A 17,196-nucleotide genomic window follows, 5' to 3' on the forward strand; every position below is an offset into this window, starting at 1 on the left:
AGCAGATCTTCCCACTAGCAACTTGAGAAGGCCAGGATGCGTCTCCAACTGTATCTAGGCCTTCTGGACTCAAGATGATCCCTTTGTCATCTTTAGATGCTCTTGGCAGAGGAGAGCCTGGCATGCTCACAGTTCACCCAGTCAGTTCACAGACACTCAGAAGACCCCACTGTGCACTTCTGTTGGGCACAGGCTGGAGTATCCGGGACTTGTGGCTAACGGAGTGTCTACCCTGACCAAGTGCCCTCTCGGAGCCCTAGTCACAGGCATGTAAGCTGTGGGGGAAACTCCAGGAACAGCAGACGTTTGCCTGCATGTATGGTGGCAGCAACCAGCCATGGGGTCCTGCCAGGTTACACCAAGCCTTTCTCCTGTAGCCCTGGGAGCCCTGCTTCCCATAGCTTCCCCCTGCCCCTCCCTAGCCTGAGGCTTCCAGAGCTCTGCCCAGGACAAGCCTGCCCTAGCCTTGCTGCTTAGGGACCGGGAATTCTGGCCCCCACAGATTGCTGCAGGCATAAGCAGTAGCAGCTAGAGAGAGGAGAAGCAGAAGGAGGTGGTTTTCCGGCTGGCAGGTGCTAAAAATAGAGATGGATGTGTCTGTCTTCGCCCCCAGTCTGTCCTTTCTTGCCTGTGTGCCCGAGATACTGTTCCCCAGCAGCCAGGGCCACTCAGGCCACTCACTGCTGCTAGGTAGGGACAAAGAGGAGTGGCCCCACCATTGCACAGACAGTCTCCTCACCTGGAGGGTGGGGTACCTCCAGGTCCCAATTGCCATTGTGTGCCTCTGATGCACAGATCCACAAAGGGTCACCTTTGCTGCCTGGGCCTCTGTCATTCCCGGCCATTCTACTGCACTAAGTGACAGGGAACGTTCCAGTTGAGAGTTCAGCAGAGCAGAGGAAGGACAGCGGTTGATGAAAAACACACGGGGCTTCAGAGGCCATCGAGTGCCCATAAAAGTGTCTTTATTGGAAACCTCACTCCTGTGGTCAGTGACTGGAGGGGCCTTTGTGCATAACAGGGATGGTCTAGGGATTTTCTGGGTTGGCTCCAGTGAAGCTGGAGCTCTTGCTGGGTAGGTAGGTGAGGTCTTAACACTGCAAAAGCATAACACTAAGTGTTAATGATAAGCTCTTTAAGTCCCGTAAGATGTTCATTTCCCTGTAAACTAACAAAGGCTGGGCACAGGCAATGTGACTCCCTAACTGGCCGCTGTTGGGCTTGCCCTTGTTTGCCACGCTGCCTTGAGCAAAGTGGCTGTCAGTCAAACGGACCCGGTGAGACCCTTAAGGCAGCACCGACTGCTTAAAGTTTAACTCTCAAACGATAGAAGCTGCCGGGCGGCGGTGGCGCACGCCTTTAATCCCAGCTCTTGGGAGGCAGAGGCAGGCGGGTCTCTGAGATCAGTGCCAGCCTGGTCTACAGAGCAAGTTCCAGGACAGCCAGGGCTACACAGGGAAACCATGCCTAGAAAAACCAAACAGTAACAAAAGGTGGAAGCTGATTGTTCCAGGCTCCTGAAGGCAACACTGTTGCGGACAGCTTGTACCAGACATTTTGCAATCTTAAGGCTAAGTGAATTCAAGATGACTCCGTAACCATTTGCCCTTAAGCAGAGGGAGGGCACATCTCCTGGCCCCTAGCAAATGGATCGCTGGATCTACCTTGAAAGAGACATACATGCCTGTGATTGGTGCAAATAGAAGCCTCATTTGCAAGTCAGATTTGCTGTGACTAGGGCCAGTGTCCTTCTCTAGCTATATAAGCAGTTAGTCATTCAGGTGGGAGACAGGCTCACTGCCCTCCTGGTGCTGTGGCACTGGGCCCAGTGAGGGACTGGGGAGACAGCTCAATGGATTTAGTGCTTGTTGTACAAGTGTGAGGACCCGAGTTCAGATCCCCATCACCCACTAAGTGCCTGGTGGGCATGACCTGTAATCCCTATATTAAGAAGTTGAAGGCGGTGGTGGCGCACGCCTTTAATACCAGCTCTCGGGAGGCAGGCAGAGGCAGGCAAATCTGTGAGTTCGAGGCCAGCCTGGGCTATAGAGTGAGGAGCAAAGCTACACAGATGGAAGGAAGGAAGGAAGGAAGGAAGGAAGGAAGGAAGGAAGGAAGGAAGGAAGGAGGAGATGGGATCTCCAGAGCAAGCTGACTAGCTAGACTAGTCATGTTGATGAGCTCTAGGCCCAAGTGAGAGATCTTGACTCAAATCATAAGATGGAGAGCGATCTGAGACTCCCGCTGTCCATCTCAGGCCTACACAACAACACATACACAAACAAACCCACTGCCCATACAGCCACAGGCTGAGAGAAGAACAAAAGGCCGCCAGTGGGCAGCAGGGCAGCCAGGCCACTGAGCTCCAGAAGTCAAGGAGCCGTTTGCAGTGGATGTTCAACAGCAGATGTAGAGCCAGAAGACAGACAGCCACCGTCCCCAAAGCAGTGGCCGCAGCTCGTGTGCCCATAAGGCTGGCGGTTCCCCGGCACTCTTAGCACCGTCAGCCTGCCGTCTCTTGTCCCTTGCTCTTCAAAGCCATCTTTCTTTAGTTGCGCCTCTGTTCTTCTGAGGTCTCGCCTCGTCTCCGCCACTTCTGCTTTTTGTCATTTGTGCCTTGCCATCTCTCATCCTGTCTTCTCTTCATGGTACCAGCGCTGCCCACGTCAGCTCCTGAGTCAGTAAAGTGTGCTGGCACCATTCACGACAGTTCTGCACACAAAGACAAGACTCTGTTTGTACTGACCGTGGCCCTCCTCTGGGCTACCAGCACCGCTCCGAGCTGGTGAAAATGACTGCTGAGTAATCTAGAATTAAACAGTCATGGCTATGATGTCCTTCGAGGTGGCTCCCTCAGAGGGCCTGTGGAGTGTCCAAGGCAGGTGGGCTGCCATGAAGGTGGTCCAGCCTCAACCAGCATGTGTGTGTGCACTCACATGTGTGTGCAGGCTAGAGGTCAATATCTGGTGTCTTTCTCAATCCCTCTGCACCTTATTTTTTGGTACAAAGTCTCTCCCTGTCCTATTTAGGGTTACTGATGCTGTGATGAAACACCATGACCAAAGCAACTTGGGGAGGGAAGGGTTTATTTGGTTTACACTTCCACATGAAGGAAGCCAGGACAGGAACTCAAGCAGGGCAGGAACCTGGAGGCAGGAGCTGATGCACAGGCATGGAGGGGTGCTGCTTACTGGCTTGCTCCCATGGCTTGCTCAGCCTGCTTTCTTACACAACCCAGGACCACCAGCCCATGAGCGGCCCCACCCACCAATCACTAATTAAGAATATGTCCTACAGGCTTGGCTACATTCAGACCTTGTGGAGACATTTTCTCAATTGAGGCTCCCTCCCCTGATGACTCGAGCTTGTGTCGAGTTGACATAAAACTAGTCAGTACACTCCCTGATCCTGGAGCTTACCAATTAGGCTAGGCTGGCTGGCCAGAGAACTCCAGGGACCTTCCTGTCCCCGCCCCCAGTACTGGGTTAACGAGTAAACCATGCCCTGCGCTTTACTTGGATGCCAGGTGTGATGGTTAGTGTTAATTGTCAACTTGACGGGCTCTAGAGTCACCTGGGAAACAGGCCTCTGGACATTCCTGTTCTGGATTATCTTGAGTATGTTAATTGTGAGAAGATGGTCAGGAACATTCCATGGCTGGGAACCAGTCTGTGTAAATGGAGAGAGGGAGTTGAACATTCATCTCTCGCTGTTTCCTGATGCAGTGTTATCAGCTGCTTCAAGTTCTTGCCTTGACTTCCCTGATGTGATGGACTTGACCTTGAATAAACCCTCTTGCTTTTGTTGGGGTATTTTATCACAGCAGGAAAAGACACTAAGACCCTGAGGGTTCAAACCTGGGTCCTCAGGTCTACCAGGCCAGCCCCGTGCCTGTCATCCCCAGCCCCTCCTAACATTTTACTGCTCCCGGAAGCTCTGAGAGGGTTGGGACAGGGCTTACTGAAGCTCAGCCCAGCTTGATTCTAATGCCCTTCAGCAGCACTGGTCGTATGCAGAGAGCTTCACTGTGCTCAGCTCGTGCTGGGCGTGCAGGCCAGAGGGTTGCTTTGAGTTTGAGGCTGTCCTAAGCCAGAGAGAGACCAGGGTCAGCAAAGAAGTCTGGTGAAGGCCCTTGGCTCCAGGTCTGGATTCGATCCCAGGAACCCACATGGTAGAAGGAAAGAACCAATTCCCTTAAGTTACCCTCTGCCCTTGGAAACTCACTCCCCATGGCGTGTGCTCTTCGGCCGTCACATGCGCTCGCCACCCACCCCCGCCGAAGTAAGTAAATAAATGTTTTAGGAAATGGTGAGACCCTGGACCAGTAAGACTTGCCATGCAAACCTGATGACCTGAGTTCAGTCCCTTTCTGTTTGGAAAAAAGCCAACGGAAGCCAGGCACGGTGGCACACACCTTGGGAGGCGGAGGCAGGTGGATCCTTGTGAGTTCGAGACCAACCTAGTCTGAGTCCCAGGACAGCCAGGGTTTTACAGAAGAAGCCTGTCTCAAACAAAACCATAAGGGGCTGGAGAGATGGCTCAGCTGCTGAGAGCCCCGGCTGCTCTTCCAGGAGACCCGGGTTCAGTTCGCAGCACCCACATGGTGGCTCACAACCACCTGTAACTCGAGCCCCAGAAAATCCAGTGCCCTCTTCTGACCTCCATAGGCACCAGGTGTGCGCATGCATGCATTCAGGCAGTGCATCCACACACATGAAGTAATCTAAGAAGAAAATTGAAAATGTAAAGAAAAGAAAAAGGAAAGCCAGATGTGGCGGCAGGCAGCTGTAACCTGGCACTGCTCACTTGTTATTTCTGTGAGTGCATGCCTGCTTCTGTGAGTGCATGCCTGCTTCTGTGAGTGCATGCCTGTTTCTGTGAATGCACGCCTGCTTGTCTGTTCCTGCGTGCGCTCCCGGGTCCCTGGAACTGGAGTTACAGGCAGTTGTGAACTGCCTGGTGTGAGTGCTGGGAATCAAACCCAGGTTCTCCGGGAGAGCAGGAAGTGATCTTAATCCTGAGCCATCCCTCCAGCTCATAATTAATTACGGAAAAGCCGGGCGTGGTGGCGCACGCCTTTAATCCCAGCACTCGGAAGGCAGAGGCAGGCGGATCTTTGTGAGTTCGAGGCCAGCCTGGGCTACCAAGTGAGCTCCAGGAAAGGCGCAAAGCTACACAGAGAAACCCTGTCTCGAAAAAACCAAAAAAAAAATAATTACGGAAAAGAGTGAGACCCTGTCTCAGGCAGTGCTCATCCCCCCGCCCTGCTGCCCCAGGAAGAATGCAATCCCTGCTTTCTGTATGGCTGCAAATTGTAGTGCATTGTGGGATGTCTTTTCTCTATCGGCACCTTTAGTCCATGTTGGAAACCACGTAGATGAGACACTTCCCTCACAGTGTGCCCCCTGGCCACACCGCGTGCCTGGGATGCTGCTGTTCAAACCGCATGTCCCACCCGCCAGCCAGGTGATAGCAGCTGTCTTTCTCCCAGGCAGTGTACATGAAGGACCCAGGTCTTAGATCTGGCCAACCAGGTCTATATGGGCAGGTACTGAAGACAGATCCACAGTGAGCTTCACACAGAGATGCTGGTGTCCACCCCCACTTGAGGAGACAGACTGGGTTGTTATATGTTGGGGTGGGTCTCATGTGAGCTAGACAGGCACTTCATTACTAGGCTACATGCAAGCCCTGAGATTGCATGTTTTAGCCTGATTCAACCTGATGAAGGCAGGAAGACGCCCGTGCTGGTGTGAGGGAAGAAGGTCCTGGCTTGAGGGGTCTTCCCACCACTGGCTTCATTCCCCAGGGTCGTCACCATCAGTCTGTGGCTCAGGTGGGGTTAGCTCCCCTGGGCTGCCCAGCCAATCCCGGGTGTCTTAGTTAGGGTTTCTATTGCTATGATAAAACACAAGGACCATGCTGGGCGTAGTGGCACACGCCTCTATAGGCCAAGGCATGCGGATCTCTGTGAGTTCGAGGCTAGCCTGATCTACAGAGCGAGTGCCAGGAAAGCCAAGGCCACACAGAGAAACCCTGTCTACAAACAAAAAACCACAATGACCAAAAGCAACTTGGGGAGGGAAGGGTTTATTTCTTCATATAACTCTCTCAGGTCACACATGGTCACAGGGAAGTCAGGGTAGGAACTGAAAGGGAGACCACAGAAGAGTGCTGCTTACTGGCTTGCCCTCCAAGTTGCCTACCAACTTTGCTTTCTTACAGCACTCAGGACCACCGGTGCCCAGGGATGGCACCACCCACAGTGGGTGGTGCCCTCACATATCAATCACTAACAAATAACAGAAAGAAGGTGCCCACAGACTCGCCCATAGGTCAATCTGATAGAAGCATTTTCTCAGTTGCTGTTCCTCTTCCTAGATGACTCTGACTTGTGTCAAGTTGACAAAAACTAGTCAGGCTAGCCAGAGCACAAAAGATGAGTCCTCTCCTTTACCTTAGCTATTTTCAACTTTGTATTTTGAAATAGGGGTTTCCTGGGTGGAAAAAGAGCACAGAGGGTCCTGGTAACGACCACCGAGTCCCCACTGTAGCAGGATGCCACAGATTCCTCCCACATCTCTCCAGATAAGCCAGCCCTGCTTCCTGGCAGCCTTGCAGTAGGAGGATTTCTCAGTGCTTTGGGAATAGAGCCCAGCCTCGTGGCCTTGGGGGCAGGCTTTCTTCTTCCATCGCATGCCCTGAGGTCAGTCTTGGTGCATCTCCATATTGTGTTCAATACTGTCTAGAGTCGTCAGTATGGAAGTGCAGCGTGTACTTAACCACCAACTGTAAGGCATTTCCTACTGTCCTTGTGTGAGCACCTGGCAAGGTGTCTTAGTCCAGTGATGACAGCACTTGGAGACTGAGGCAGGATCGCTGAGCTTTCTTTTTTGCTTTGTTCATTAAGTCATTCATTCATTTAATGTGGGGGGGTGGGGGGGCGCACGCGCGCTTGCTTGTGTGTACACAAGTATCCCCAGAGCTGGAAGTGCGTGCGGGTGGTTGTGAGTTCTGGAAACCAAACCAGTCCTCTCAGCAAAAAGGATCTCGGCAAGTGCTCCCAACCGCTGAGAGCATCTCTACCCCGCCCGTGTTTTAATTTGCAAATCGTGTCTGGGGCTATGGAACGCTGATCCCCAGCGTCCTGGAACGGGAGGGAGGCACTGCCACAGCCCCGCCTGCCCTTGGATGCGGCCATCCACATCCGGACTGTAAGTGCAAGCCCACGGTGCGGGCACGTGCGCTGGCAAAGGCCACGCCCACGAGCTGGGGCGCAGACGCGCCTGCGTCACTGTCCAGCCAGTTGGATCTGGTTCCTGTCAAGTCTGGGGCTCTGCTGTGGAGCGTCCTGGGTCTCCGCCTCCTGCACCAGCGAGGTCAGTGCGTGGCCGGGTGCGGGCGGTGCCAGGTGGCCTCGAGGCTCAGGTGGCGGCTCACCCTGCAGCCATGCCAGGTCGCCCGGTTGTCCCCACAGCTCTGCTCCCTGCCCGCAGCCAGGGCCCTGCTCGCCGCCGTGGTACTGACCCACTCACTGTTAACCGACCCACGGTGTGGGCACTTGGGGCTGTTGGCGGGGTGTGCAGAGCCCTAACCCAGAAATAGCGACTCAAATAAAAACCGCGTGTGAACAGTGGGACAGGTATAATGACAAACCTAGTGACGTCCCTGTGTGATGTCCATTCCGCTGTTGCCTGCTCCAGTAGCCCGGGGTGACCGCGCACTTTGCCTAATGGGCTCTTCAGGCTTTGGGAGTCCGGTTTCCATTAAAATAGCAAGATCGGGACAAACAAACTAGTAGTAAGGGTCGAGGATCGTGTGTGCGTGTTTGTGTGTGTGTCTGTGTTTGTGCACATGCACTGCTGGTGTGTGTAGGGCTGGTGCCTCTGTGTTCTGGTCATCTCTGCCCTGGCTGGCCCAGCACTGTAGTCACATTTCTGCTGTAAAAACAGTGCAGTTTTGGATTCCTGCGGAGTCACCTTCCACGGGTGAACAGAGCCGTCTGACCTTTAGAGTGTTGCTGGGCCTGCTGTAGCGGGAGAAATGGCCTTCCTTGGGCACAGCAAGAAAGCCTCTATGAGCCTAGTGTCATTTGGGAGTCCACCAGGTGGTTTTGTGTGTGGACACAGTCGCTGTACCAGAGAAAGCCAACAGGCTCAACTAGAATTGGAGGATGCTTTGGGGGTGGGGCCTGTGGGACCAGGAGCTCCAGGCCAGCATGTGGGAGCAACCATCTCTGGTGGTGAGCCAGCCGTGAAGCTCTAGAGAAGGGGAGGCAGGTACCTGGCCCTGGCTAGAAAGAAGCCCACTGGCCAGCGGGATACAAAACGAGAGGGCCTGAGCGGCCTCTTCAGACATCTCCTAAAAAGGGCCCTCAACCAGGGGGAGGGGCGCAGACTGCCGCTGAGATTGAGCAAATGAAACTGAGCCTCGACTCCGGGTTGTAGTGTGGCCTCCGCACGGTGCAGAGGATCTGTGCCAGCAGGCTCTTCCTGCGCTGGGCACGCTCGGTTCTGTATGCAGCGGCAGTGGGAGGTTGACCCCCTCCGCCTGCCTCCCTCCTCTGCAGAGAGTTCTGTCATGCTGGCGTATATAGAAAGCTGTGGGCCGCTTCCTTGCCGGCTCAGAACCACACTCTTTCACTGCAGGGTCCCCTACTGTGGGTGTCCAATCAGAGAACTCCCGGTCTCCCTGGCCCGCCCTGCAGGGCCCCCTGCCCTGCCTGTTGGCCGCTTTCTGCTGCTTCTGAGTAGATCTGGGTAGGAGCCTAGCTAGCACCCTGCGTGTATGTGTGTGTCCGTCACCACACACACACACACACACACACACACACACACACACACACACCCCACGTGTGTAATTCAGGTGGCAGGGACTGCTTCTGTACTTGCTCTTGGCCCAGGAGCTGCTCTCATGGATGGCATCGGGCTTCACATTTGAACTTGAGCCAGAGCTGAGCTCCTGGGACCAGTTCCTGGGACCTCCAGGCAGAGGGACAGAGGTGTTGGCTTTTATCTTTGTGGGCCAGCCCCTCATCCCAGTCAACCAAACCTCCCCTCCTGCCCACTTACTCGAGCTCCTGAGGCCTGTCTGCTCCCGGGATGGGACTGGGCGAGCGGAGTGGTGATGATGGACGTGTGAGTGGTGATGGACGTGTGAGTGGTGATGGACGTGTGAGTGGTGATGGACGTGTGAGTGTGATGGACGTGTGAGTGTGGTGAGTGTGATGGACGTGTGAGTGTGATGGACGTGTGAGTGGTGATGGACGTGTGAGTGGTGATGGACGTGTGAGTGGCGCAGGCTATGAGCGAGCAGTGGGGGAGGATGGTGCCTAGGAATCTGATGGGACCTTTGTCACCTTGTCACTGGGGCCAGTCAGCCTGAGTCAGGTGGCTTGTTCAGGTGGGGAGAGAAGTGGGTCTCTGGGGTCCAGATTCTCCGACCTCTTCAGCCTGAGGTTACGGTCAGGTTTTATTTAACCTGTCTGTGTTTAACTTCCAAGTGGCGTATGGTGTTTCTGTCATGACTGCAGAAGGGGTGTGGCCTCGACAGTCACTGGCAGGTGGCAGTGACAGCGTCACCACTGCGGGTTCTTGTGTCCCATGGCAGCTGGTCATAGCTCAGTCTCCTTCATCTTTCCTTCCCAGGTGGAGCCTCAGATCTGCTGCTCAGCTCCACCATTCAGCTCATTGACGAAGCAGGGGTACCTGGGCACATCTTTGTAGTCTCTGACATGGAGTTTAAGTAGTTTTTTGTATATGTCTGCACATGCTACTTTGCATATTTAAAAAGTCGTTTCTAGAAGGGAATCCCTGGGCAGATGTCACCCTTGCCTTGGCACCAAGGGGGCAAGAGCTCAGCTGTGCAGAGCTGGACGGAGCCACTGTCCCTGTCCTCCAGGAGCTCACGTGTGCCTGCCTGTGAGCGCTTCGATGACAGAGCCGGTGTCCACCCCTGCACTGCCCATAGACATGTCTGCAGACCACCAGGTACTTACCGCAGTGCAGTACGTTCCCGAGTGGAATCTGCAGGTCATTCCGTGGTTCCTCGGTGCAGCAGTGACGTCAAGTACACCTTCCCTCAAAGGTCACTGTCACTTGTAGGCTTCCCAGTGGCCAGTGAACAGGTACAGAGGTGCTGGGACCACCCTCCAACCACAGCGACACTACCTGGGTAGATGGTAGAGGTCTGACCTGGTGCCGGGCTCTGTCCGTCAGCCCACCCACTGTATGTACCCTTGGCACTCTGTCCTGTGTGTGAATGGCTGGAGTCCCTGCCACTCAGTTGTGTGCCCAGTGCAGCTGCTCTGTTCACATAGAGGGGGTGGGGACAAGAGAGGGTCTTTTCACCTTCACCTGGAAGAGGACCCCACAGAGCAGTGTGGCACTGGACCTGGAGCCATGCAGCTCATCTTTGGGCTGTTTATTTTTGAGACAGACTTCCTGCAGATCCCAGCCAATCTTTGGATTCTTGGTCCTAGTTCTCAGTCTTAGTTCCGCTGAGTTTTGGAAACTGAAAGTGTGGCGGGCAGGGAGTGTGCACTTAGCGTACCGAGTGACGGAAGGTCCCTGGGACTCTGTGGCTCTTGAGCCTGGAACGGTGGATCTAGAGCGCTGCTGCTGGGCTGTGGGAGCGGAGAGAGAGCAAGCCCTGCGTTAGCTCCTGCTGAGCACATCAACTGGGCTGAAGGTGTCCTGTTGTAGAGACGCTGCCTTGGGTAGACTTTTTCCTGAGAGAAGTATGGGCTAACGGTTAAGTGGCCTGGCCCAGTTTTTGGCAGCTGCTGAATCCCCTCACCAACCACCTCCACAATTCCAAGAATGTTTGATCAAGACGTCCAACCCAAAGGATGCTCAAAAAACCTCGGTGCTCACTGCCGGGTGGGGCCCAGGACAGCACAGATCCCTCTTAGGAGAATGTACCCCAGTCACACTGGCCGCTGCACACCTCTCCGATGGGGGTCGGTGGTCCCGCTCCTTCACCCTCACACGTGACACCCTGGCCAGGGCCAGCAGCTCCATCCCTCCAGCTCTGGAAAGGGGAGAACATCTCTTTGACCTGTGAGTTTGGGGAAGAGCAATGGGCCCTTTCTCTGCCTCCCACACAGAGGGCCTCTGTCGACCTGGAACCCAGGGGAGGGGCTTGAGGCGATGGCTGGGTCCCTGAAGATTGGGGTGTGTGTGCTGCAGCACCCACTCTTGTGTGTCTCCTCACGCCTTGAGGCTTCAAAGCAGTCAGGTTTCAGTCAGGGCTTCCTGTGAGCAACTAGAGTGAAACCCATGCAGCTGCCCTGGGTTCGAGACTGATCCTGGGTTTACATACACACATACATCCTGGTAATGGTGGGGGCAGGACTGGGTGGTGGCGTGCTACCTAGAGTCTTTCAGCTGGCAGGAAACACCAGGTCACCTGGATGCCCCTGCTCACAGGCAGTGGATGGAGTGAAGCCGCCTCCCTTTGCAACAGGCACTAACAGCCCAGGTTCCTGTCTGTTACCTGTGTGGCCCAGAGTGGCTGGTTGTGATTCTTGAACACCTTTAGGTAGAGCGTATATATGTACTCCCAGAACTTGGGGAGACTGAGGTAGGGTTGATTGCCTCCAGGTGATGGCTAGCCTGGGCTTTATAATTCCAGGTCGGCTTGAAGCTGATCCTGCCAGCTAACCCCCCCACCCCCCATCATGCTGTTCAGCAGACAGATGGACCCGAGTATTCCAGCTGTGGAAAGTCATGTACATGGAACCTGTCCTCACATCCAAGAACTCTTGAGTCCCTGAGTCTTGGGGATAATGAGGACCTTCTCTCACAACCCAGGCTAGGGCCAGTGCCTGTCATGGGCCCTCCTGTTCTCCCCTTGCCTTTCCAGGCCTTCCAGGGTCCAGTGGGAACCAGGAGAGCGACAGCAGCCACTTCCCTGAGCAGACACACCTGCTGTGACACCAGGCAGTCTTGAGCTTAGCTACTGAGGCTGCTGGGGGCCGGTCCAGGGTCCTTCTCAGTCCCCAGAGTGGCCCAGCCAGCCTTGCCTGTCAGCACGGGACTAAGGCTGCCTGCTCCCCCAGCCAGATCAGCATAAACCATGAGTGTAAACCTTGCAGATGTGGATGGAGGAACCCCAAATGTGTGCTGTTGCGGGGGGGCTGTTGATTCTGCTGTGGCCCCAAAGTGTCAGCCTACCAAGGACAACTGGTTTGCTCCCTGCCTCTTGGCTTTAGTAGGGATGACAAGATGCCCAGTCAGGTGTCCCCAGTGTGCCATGGGACAGACAGAGCACCTCCAAGTTCCCCAAGTCAGGAATCAGTTTTCGTCAAATCAGCTTTCTAGGGACCTTGTTTTTTTTTTTTTTTTTTTTTATGTTTTCAGCCTGAACCAAGAGCACAGGACCCTGGTTTTTTGAAAGTGAAATCAGTGCCATTTCTAAAGGGAAATGGAGCTAAAGGATGCATGACTTAATACAGGATAGGAAAGCATTTCATAAGAAAATGCTCAGATGCTGCATGAGAAGTCTAGGGTGGTCCCTGTTCTTTTTTTTTTTTTTTTTTTTTTTTTTTTTTTTTTTTTTTTTTTTTTTTTTTTTGCTGCTTTTTTTTAGTGGTCTGTTCTTGATGCAACAGCACTGTGTGGGTTATTTTTAAATTATTGTTTAGACTTTTTATTTTATATATGTTCATGTTTTGTATGTGCACTACATAAGTGCCCACAGAGTTCAGAAGAGGGCATTGGACCCCTGGAACTGCAGTTACAGATAGTTCCCAGCCACTGTGTGGGTGCTGGGAACCAAACCCAGGTCCTCTGTAAGGGCAACCAGCGCTCTAAAACCACGGAGCCATTTCCACAACCCTGTGGGTGCCTTTTTACTACATGTGCGTGCAACACTCTACAGTGAGTTTAAGGCAAGTATGAGCTACATGAACCCCTGTCTTTAAAAGGGGGGAGGGGGCTGAGTGTAGTAGCCCTAATCCCAGCTCTCCAGGGGCTACCCAGACAGGTGTAATTGCCAGCCTGAGCCACATGGCAAGTCCCTCTTGCAGAACCAGAGAGCTAGAGAGGTGGCTTAGCGTTTAGAGCACCTGAGATCTTCGGAGGACCCAGGCTCAACGCCTGGTACCCACATGATCACAGCCATCCATAACTCCAGGCCCAAGGGCTCAGGGGGCACCCAGGCACATATGTGGTGTGCGTACATATATGCAGGCAAAACACTTACACACATAAATAAATGTAAAAAATAATTTAAACAAACAAAAGCCAGAAACGGGAGGTGGAGAGATGGCTGCAGTCAGATGCTTGTCCAGCAAGCGTGAGGACCTGAGTTGGAGCCCGTGAGTGCACGTGAAAGCCAACCGTGGTGGCGCCTGTTTGTAATCCCAGCCCTGATGTGGTGGGGACAGACTTACGGGAACTCCTGATCTTCCCGAGTACCAGGGTAACAGGCGTGCTGCATCTTGCCTGGTTTTATACAGTGCTGGGATTAGAACCCAGGGTCCTGCGTGCCAGGCAAACACTATGCCAACTGAGCTACAGCCCCAGCTCCCGTTGCCTTAATTTTGATGTATCTCTTGTCCTTTCTCAAATCCCAAGCTACAGACAGTGACAGCAGTGACTCCAGTGGTGGCAGATGGACCTCCCTCTCCCTCCAGACTTCACAGGGGCCAGCATGATCTCCCTCAGAGATCCAGTGGAGGGGCAGTGTTAGGTCTGGGGAGGGGATGACACCGAGACCTTAGCGTCAAGGGGGATCCTGAGATGGATGACTCCGGAGGAAGGGCTGGGTTGGAAGACAGACCGACGACAGCATGGCGGGGTCTCTAAAGAGAGGAGTCAGAGCCCATGCAGCACAAGTGGGAATCTATTCTTGTACTGAAGATGGGGAAGTTGCGTAACAAGAGACTGCAGGGGACAGGGGTGGGAACCCAAGTGTAGCTTCGAGGTGAACTCGGTTCCTTTCCCCGGTGAGCAGTCCTGACCCATGGGATTGCCTGTTGGCTAGGGCCTCAGGCAGGCCTGTCTCAGGCAGGTTCCTGAGCGTCTGTGAGAGGGATCTGCTGCAGAGAGTGGCCGGAGCAGACTGGGTTCTACCATTACGTTCTCAGAGGCACCTTGTCTCTCCTGCACCAACTAAGTCCAGAGACCATGGCTCTCCTTCCTGGAGGGCACACGGACTGCAGAACCCCAGGAGACTTCTAGTTTGTGTGACATGTGTGACGACATGTGTGACATGGCCTCCACCCCAGAGTCAGCAGGCGGCATCCCCAAGCCAAGACCAGGCTCCTGGGCCTGGGGAGTGCTGAGGTCATGTCCAGTGGGAGGCTGATGCTCCCCACCTTCTCCAGCTCATCACTAACTGCTCCACTGCCCTGCCTGCTCCCTGACTGGACCTTGGCCCTGGTGGTGCGGTGCCGCCCGCCCACGTGGCTGTGGGGTCAGAGGCAGGCCTGCCCCAGGGCAGTTCTCAATGCTGCTGTTTATACAACACTCAGACACACACACACACACACACACACACACACACACACACACATACACATACACAGCCTCTGGGACTTAGGCAGTAAGCAGGGAGCTGGCCAGAGCCTGTCGGAGCTGGTAGCCAGGGCAACCAGGCTTCCCTTCTATTTCCAGGGCCCAAGTTAACCCCCAAGGCTCTTTATATTGTCCCCAGAGGGCTCTCGGGCACCCTCCCCACAATGCCTCCTTAGATCAAGACCTCTCCAGCTGAGGGAGCTAGGGTGACCGGGGAGGGAAGCCTTGGGCCCCAGGCAAAGGCTACTGTGTGGGGGAGGATGCCCTGCTGTAGCCTCCTGAGGCCCTGCCATCCCTTCTCTGTGGACTGAGGAGGGACTGCCCTTATTTGAGCACACGTGGGTCTCCTGTGACTGGACTGTGGGTGTGGGGTTCCGGGGGGGGGGGGGGGGGGAGCCCTTCTGTTTGCTGTATCATGTTACTCTGCCCTGGGGGATGGGACCAATGGGAACCTGGGATCGTGGGGGAGCTCGCCTTCCTGGAAAGGCCGGGGTAGTGTACTTGGGTTCCTCCCCATACCCCCACGCCCCTTCCGGGCTGCCAGCTACATCAGAGTCAGTACTGGTTATGCTTTTTCCAGGGAAGACAAAGTGGGCTGACCTCGCTGGCACGTGCCATCCTCTGGTTTGCTCCTGGGGGGAGGGGGCGCGGCTGGGGCAGGCTTGGGCTTCCTTGGCAGGATGCCAGCAGAAGAGGAGCTTCAGGAGGCCAGTGGCCCACCACAGCTGAGCTCCCACTGTGAGGGTCTTCACTGAGAGGGGTGCCTAGCAATGGAGATCATGGCAGCCCCCACCTGGGTCTTCAGAACAGACCAGCCAGCCGCCGGGGACTTGCCAGAAAAGAACAGGCAAGGTGTCCGTAGGACTGCTGCCCTCTGGTGGCTGCTGTGGTCACCGCCCAGGGCTCAGGAAACTGAAGGACTGGGACTCTGTGCAACTTGACACTTGCTGGGTGGATCGGCACCTGAGCTGAACTCTCCCGCACACACGCCTCCCACGTCTGGCCGTCTTTGAAGCCTCTTGCGGACTGTGAATAGAGAAGGGTGGGCTGGAAGCATACTGTCCTGGGGCCGCACCCACGCCTCCCTGACAGCCTGTCATTGACTTTCAGGTGCAGGAGGCCAGCCCTGAGCTGTCCCCAGAGGAAAGGAGGGTCTTGGAAAGGAAACTGAAGAAGGAACGGAAAAAGGAAGAGAAAAAGCGGCTGCGGGAGGCGGGCATCGCTGCGGCTCAGACGGCCAAGGGCCAGACCCTGGCAGCCAAGCCCTCGGCGGCCGTTCTGGCCCTGGAGTACCTCCAAGGGTAAGTACTGCCGGGGGCTGAATCCGCGACCTTCTGCCACTGCATGGTTCTGGGGAAGGAGTGGATGGTCCGGCCCAGCCACCCTTGACTGGTGTTGGGAGGCCCTGCCTGTTCTGGGTCCTCAGAACCGCCCTCAGGCACTTCCTCTCTTCTTTTTACCCTGGGGAGGTGTCCTGTGGCCACTGTATGCCCAGCCTGCAGGCACACCCCGATCTTGGCCAGACACTGAAAACAGGTACTCTGGAAGGCAGGGGGAACACATCCCGGAGCCACAGTGCCTGCAGACTGTGACAGCCCTGGCTAGGAACCTTCCCAGGTGTTTTGTTTTTAAGATTAATTCTATTTTGAATTCGGTGTGTGTGTGTATGTGAATACATATGCTCATGGAGGCCAGAAGACAGCGTCAGACTCCCAGGAACTGGAGTTCCAGGCAGAAGAGCATAGGTGTCCTTGTCCCCTGGGCATGTTCCAGCTCCTTCCCGGGTGGTCTTGTTTTTGTTTTTGTTTCTTTTTTAATATATTTTATTTTATTTTTATGTGCATTTTGTGTTTTTGCCATGGGTGTCAGGGTCCCCTGAAACTGGAGTTACAGACAGGTGTAAGCGCCATGTGGGTGCTGGGAATTGAACCCAGGTCCTCTGGAAGAAGAGTCAGTGCTCTTAACCCCTGAGCCATCTCTCCAGCCCCCTGGGTAGTCTTGTTAAGACATGACGTCTGACAAGGCAGCTCACCAGACCAAGGGTTTACTTGGGGCCACACTTCATGGTGGTGGAGAAGGGAAACAGCCAGTCACATTGCATCCACGTGTGGCAGCAAACAGAGAAATGAATGCTGGTGCTTTCTCCTTCCTATCCAGTCCAGAACCGCAGCCCATAGGAAGGCGCCACTCACATTCAGGGCGGGCCTTCCCACCTCCATTAACCCGTCTAGATGCTCCCTCGCGGGTGTGCCCAGAGGTTCGTCTCCCATCGTCGTCGTCGATCCCGTCAAGTTGACAGTGTTAACCGTCACACTGGGCAGGTGCTGAGGGAAGTTTGGCTGTGGTGACGGGCAGCTGGAGTCTCACAGAAACTGTGCGTCCTCAGAGAACCGCTCTTCCCAGGGCTGAGTGTTCAGGCTCACAGCCTCCACCCAGGCGGCCACACAGAGATGGGCCTAGCAGCAATCGCAGTGGCCAGAGGAGGGCGGCCTGCCTCTGAGTCAGGCCAGCTTTTAGGCAGATCAGACCGGACAGAGCCTTGTGGAGAGGCGACTTTGCAGGAGCTGCAGAGGCAGGAGGCTGGCCATCCTTCACTCCAAAGCTGGGGCTCTAGCAAGAGTCCTTGTGATTGGTCAGCCAAGGTTTCCAGGGATGAAGGGGTGATGGAACCCAT

At 54.9% G+C, this 17,196-nt stretch overlaps 1 protein-coding gene across 1 annotated transcript in view; it reads left to right on the forward strand.

The window, feature by feature from the left end:
* The window catches only part of C23H7orf50 (chromosome 23 C7orf50 homolog), a 107,872-nt gene that overhangs the window by 85,937 nt on the left and 4,739 nt on the right, over positions 1-17,196 (forward strand). The window contains exon 3 of the mRNA XM_037198450.1: positions 15,633-15,823. Within this exon, the coding sequence (XP_037054345.1) occupies positions 15,633-15,823 (191 nt within the window). The remainder of the gene's footprint in view (positions 1-15,632; positions 15,824-17,196) is intronic.

This window comes from Peromyscus leucopus, chromosome 23 (genome assembly GCF_004664715.2).
Source record: "Peromyscus leucopus breed LL Stock chromosome 23, UCI_PerLeu_2.1, whole genome shotgun sequence".
NCBI classification, from domain to species: domain Eukaryota; kingdom Metazoa; phylum Chordata; class Mammalia; order Rodentia; family Cricetidae; genus Peromyscus; species Peromyscus leucopus.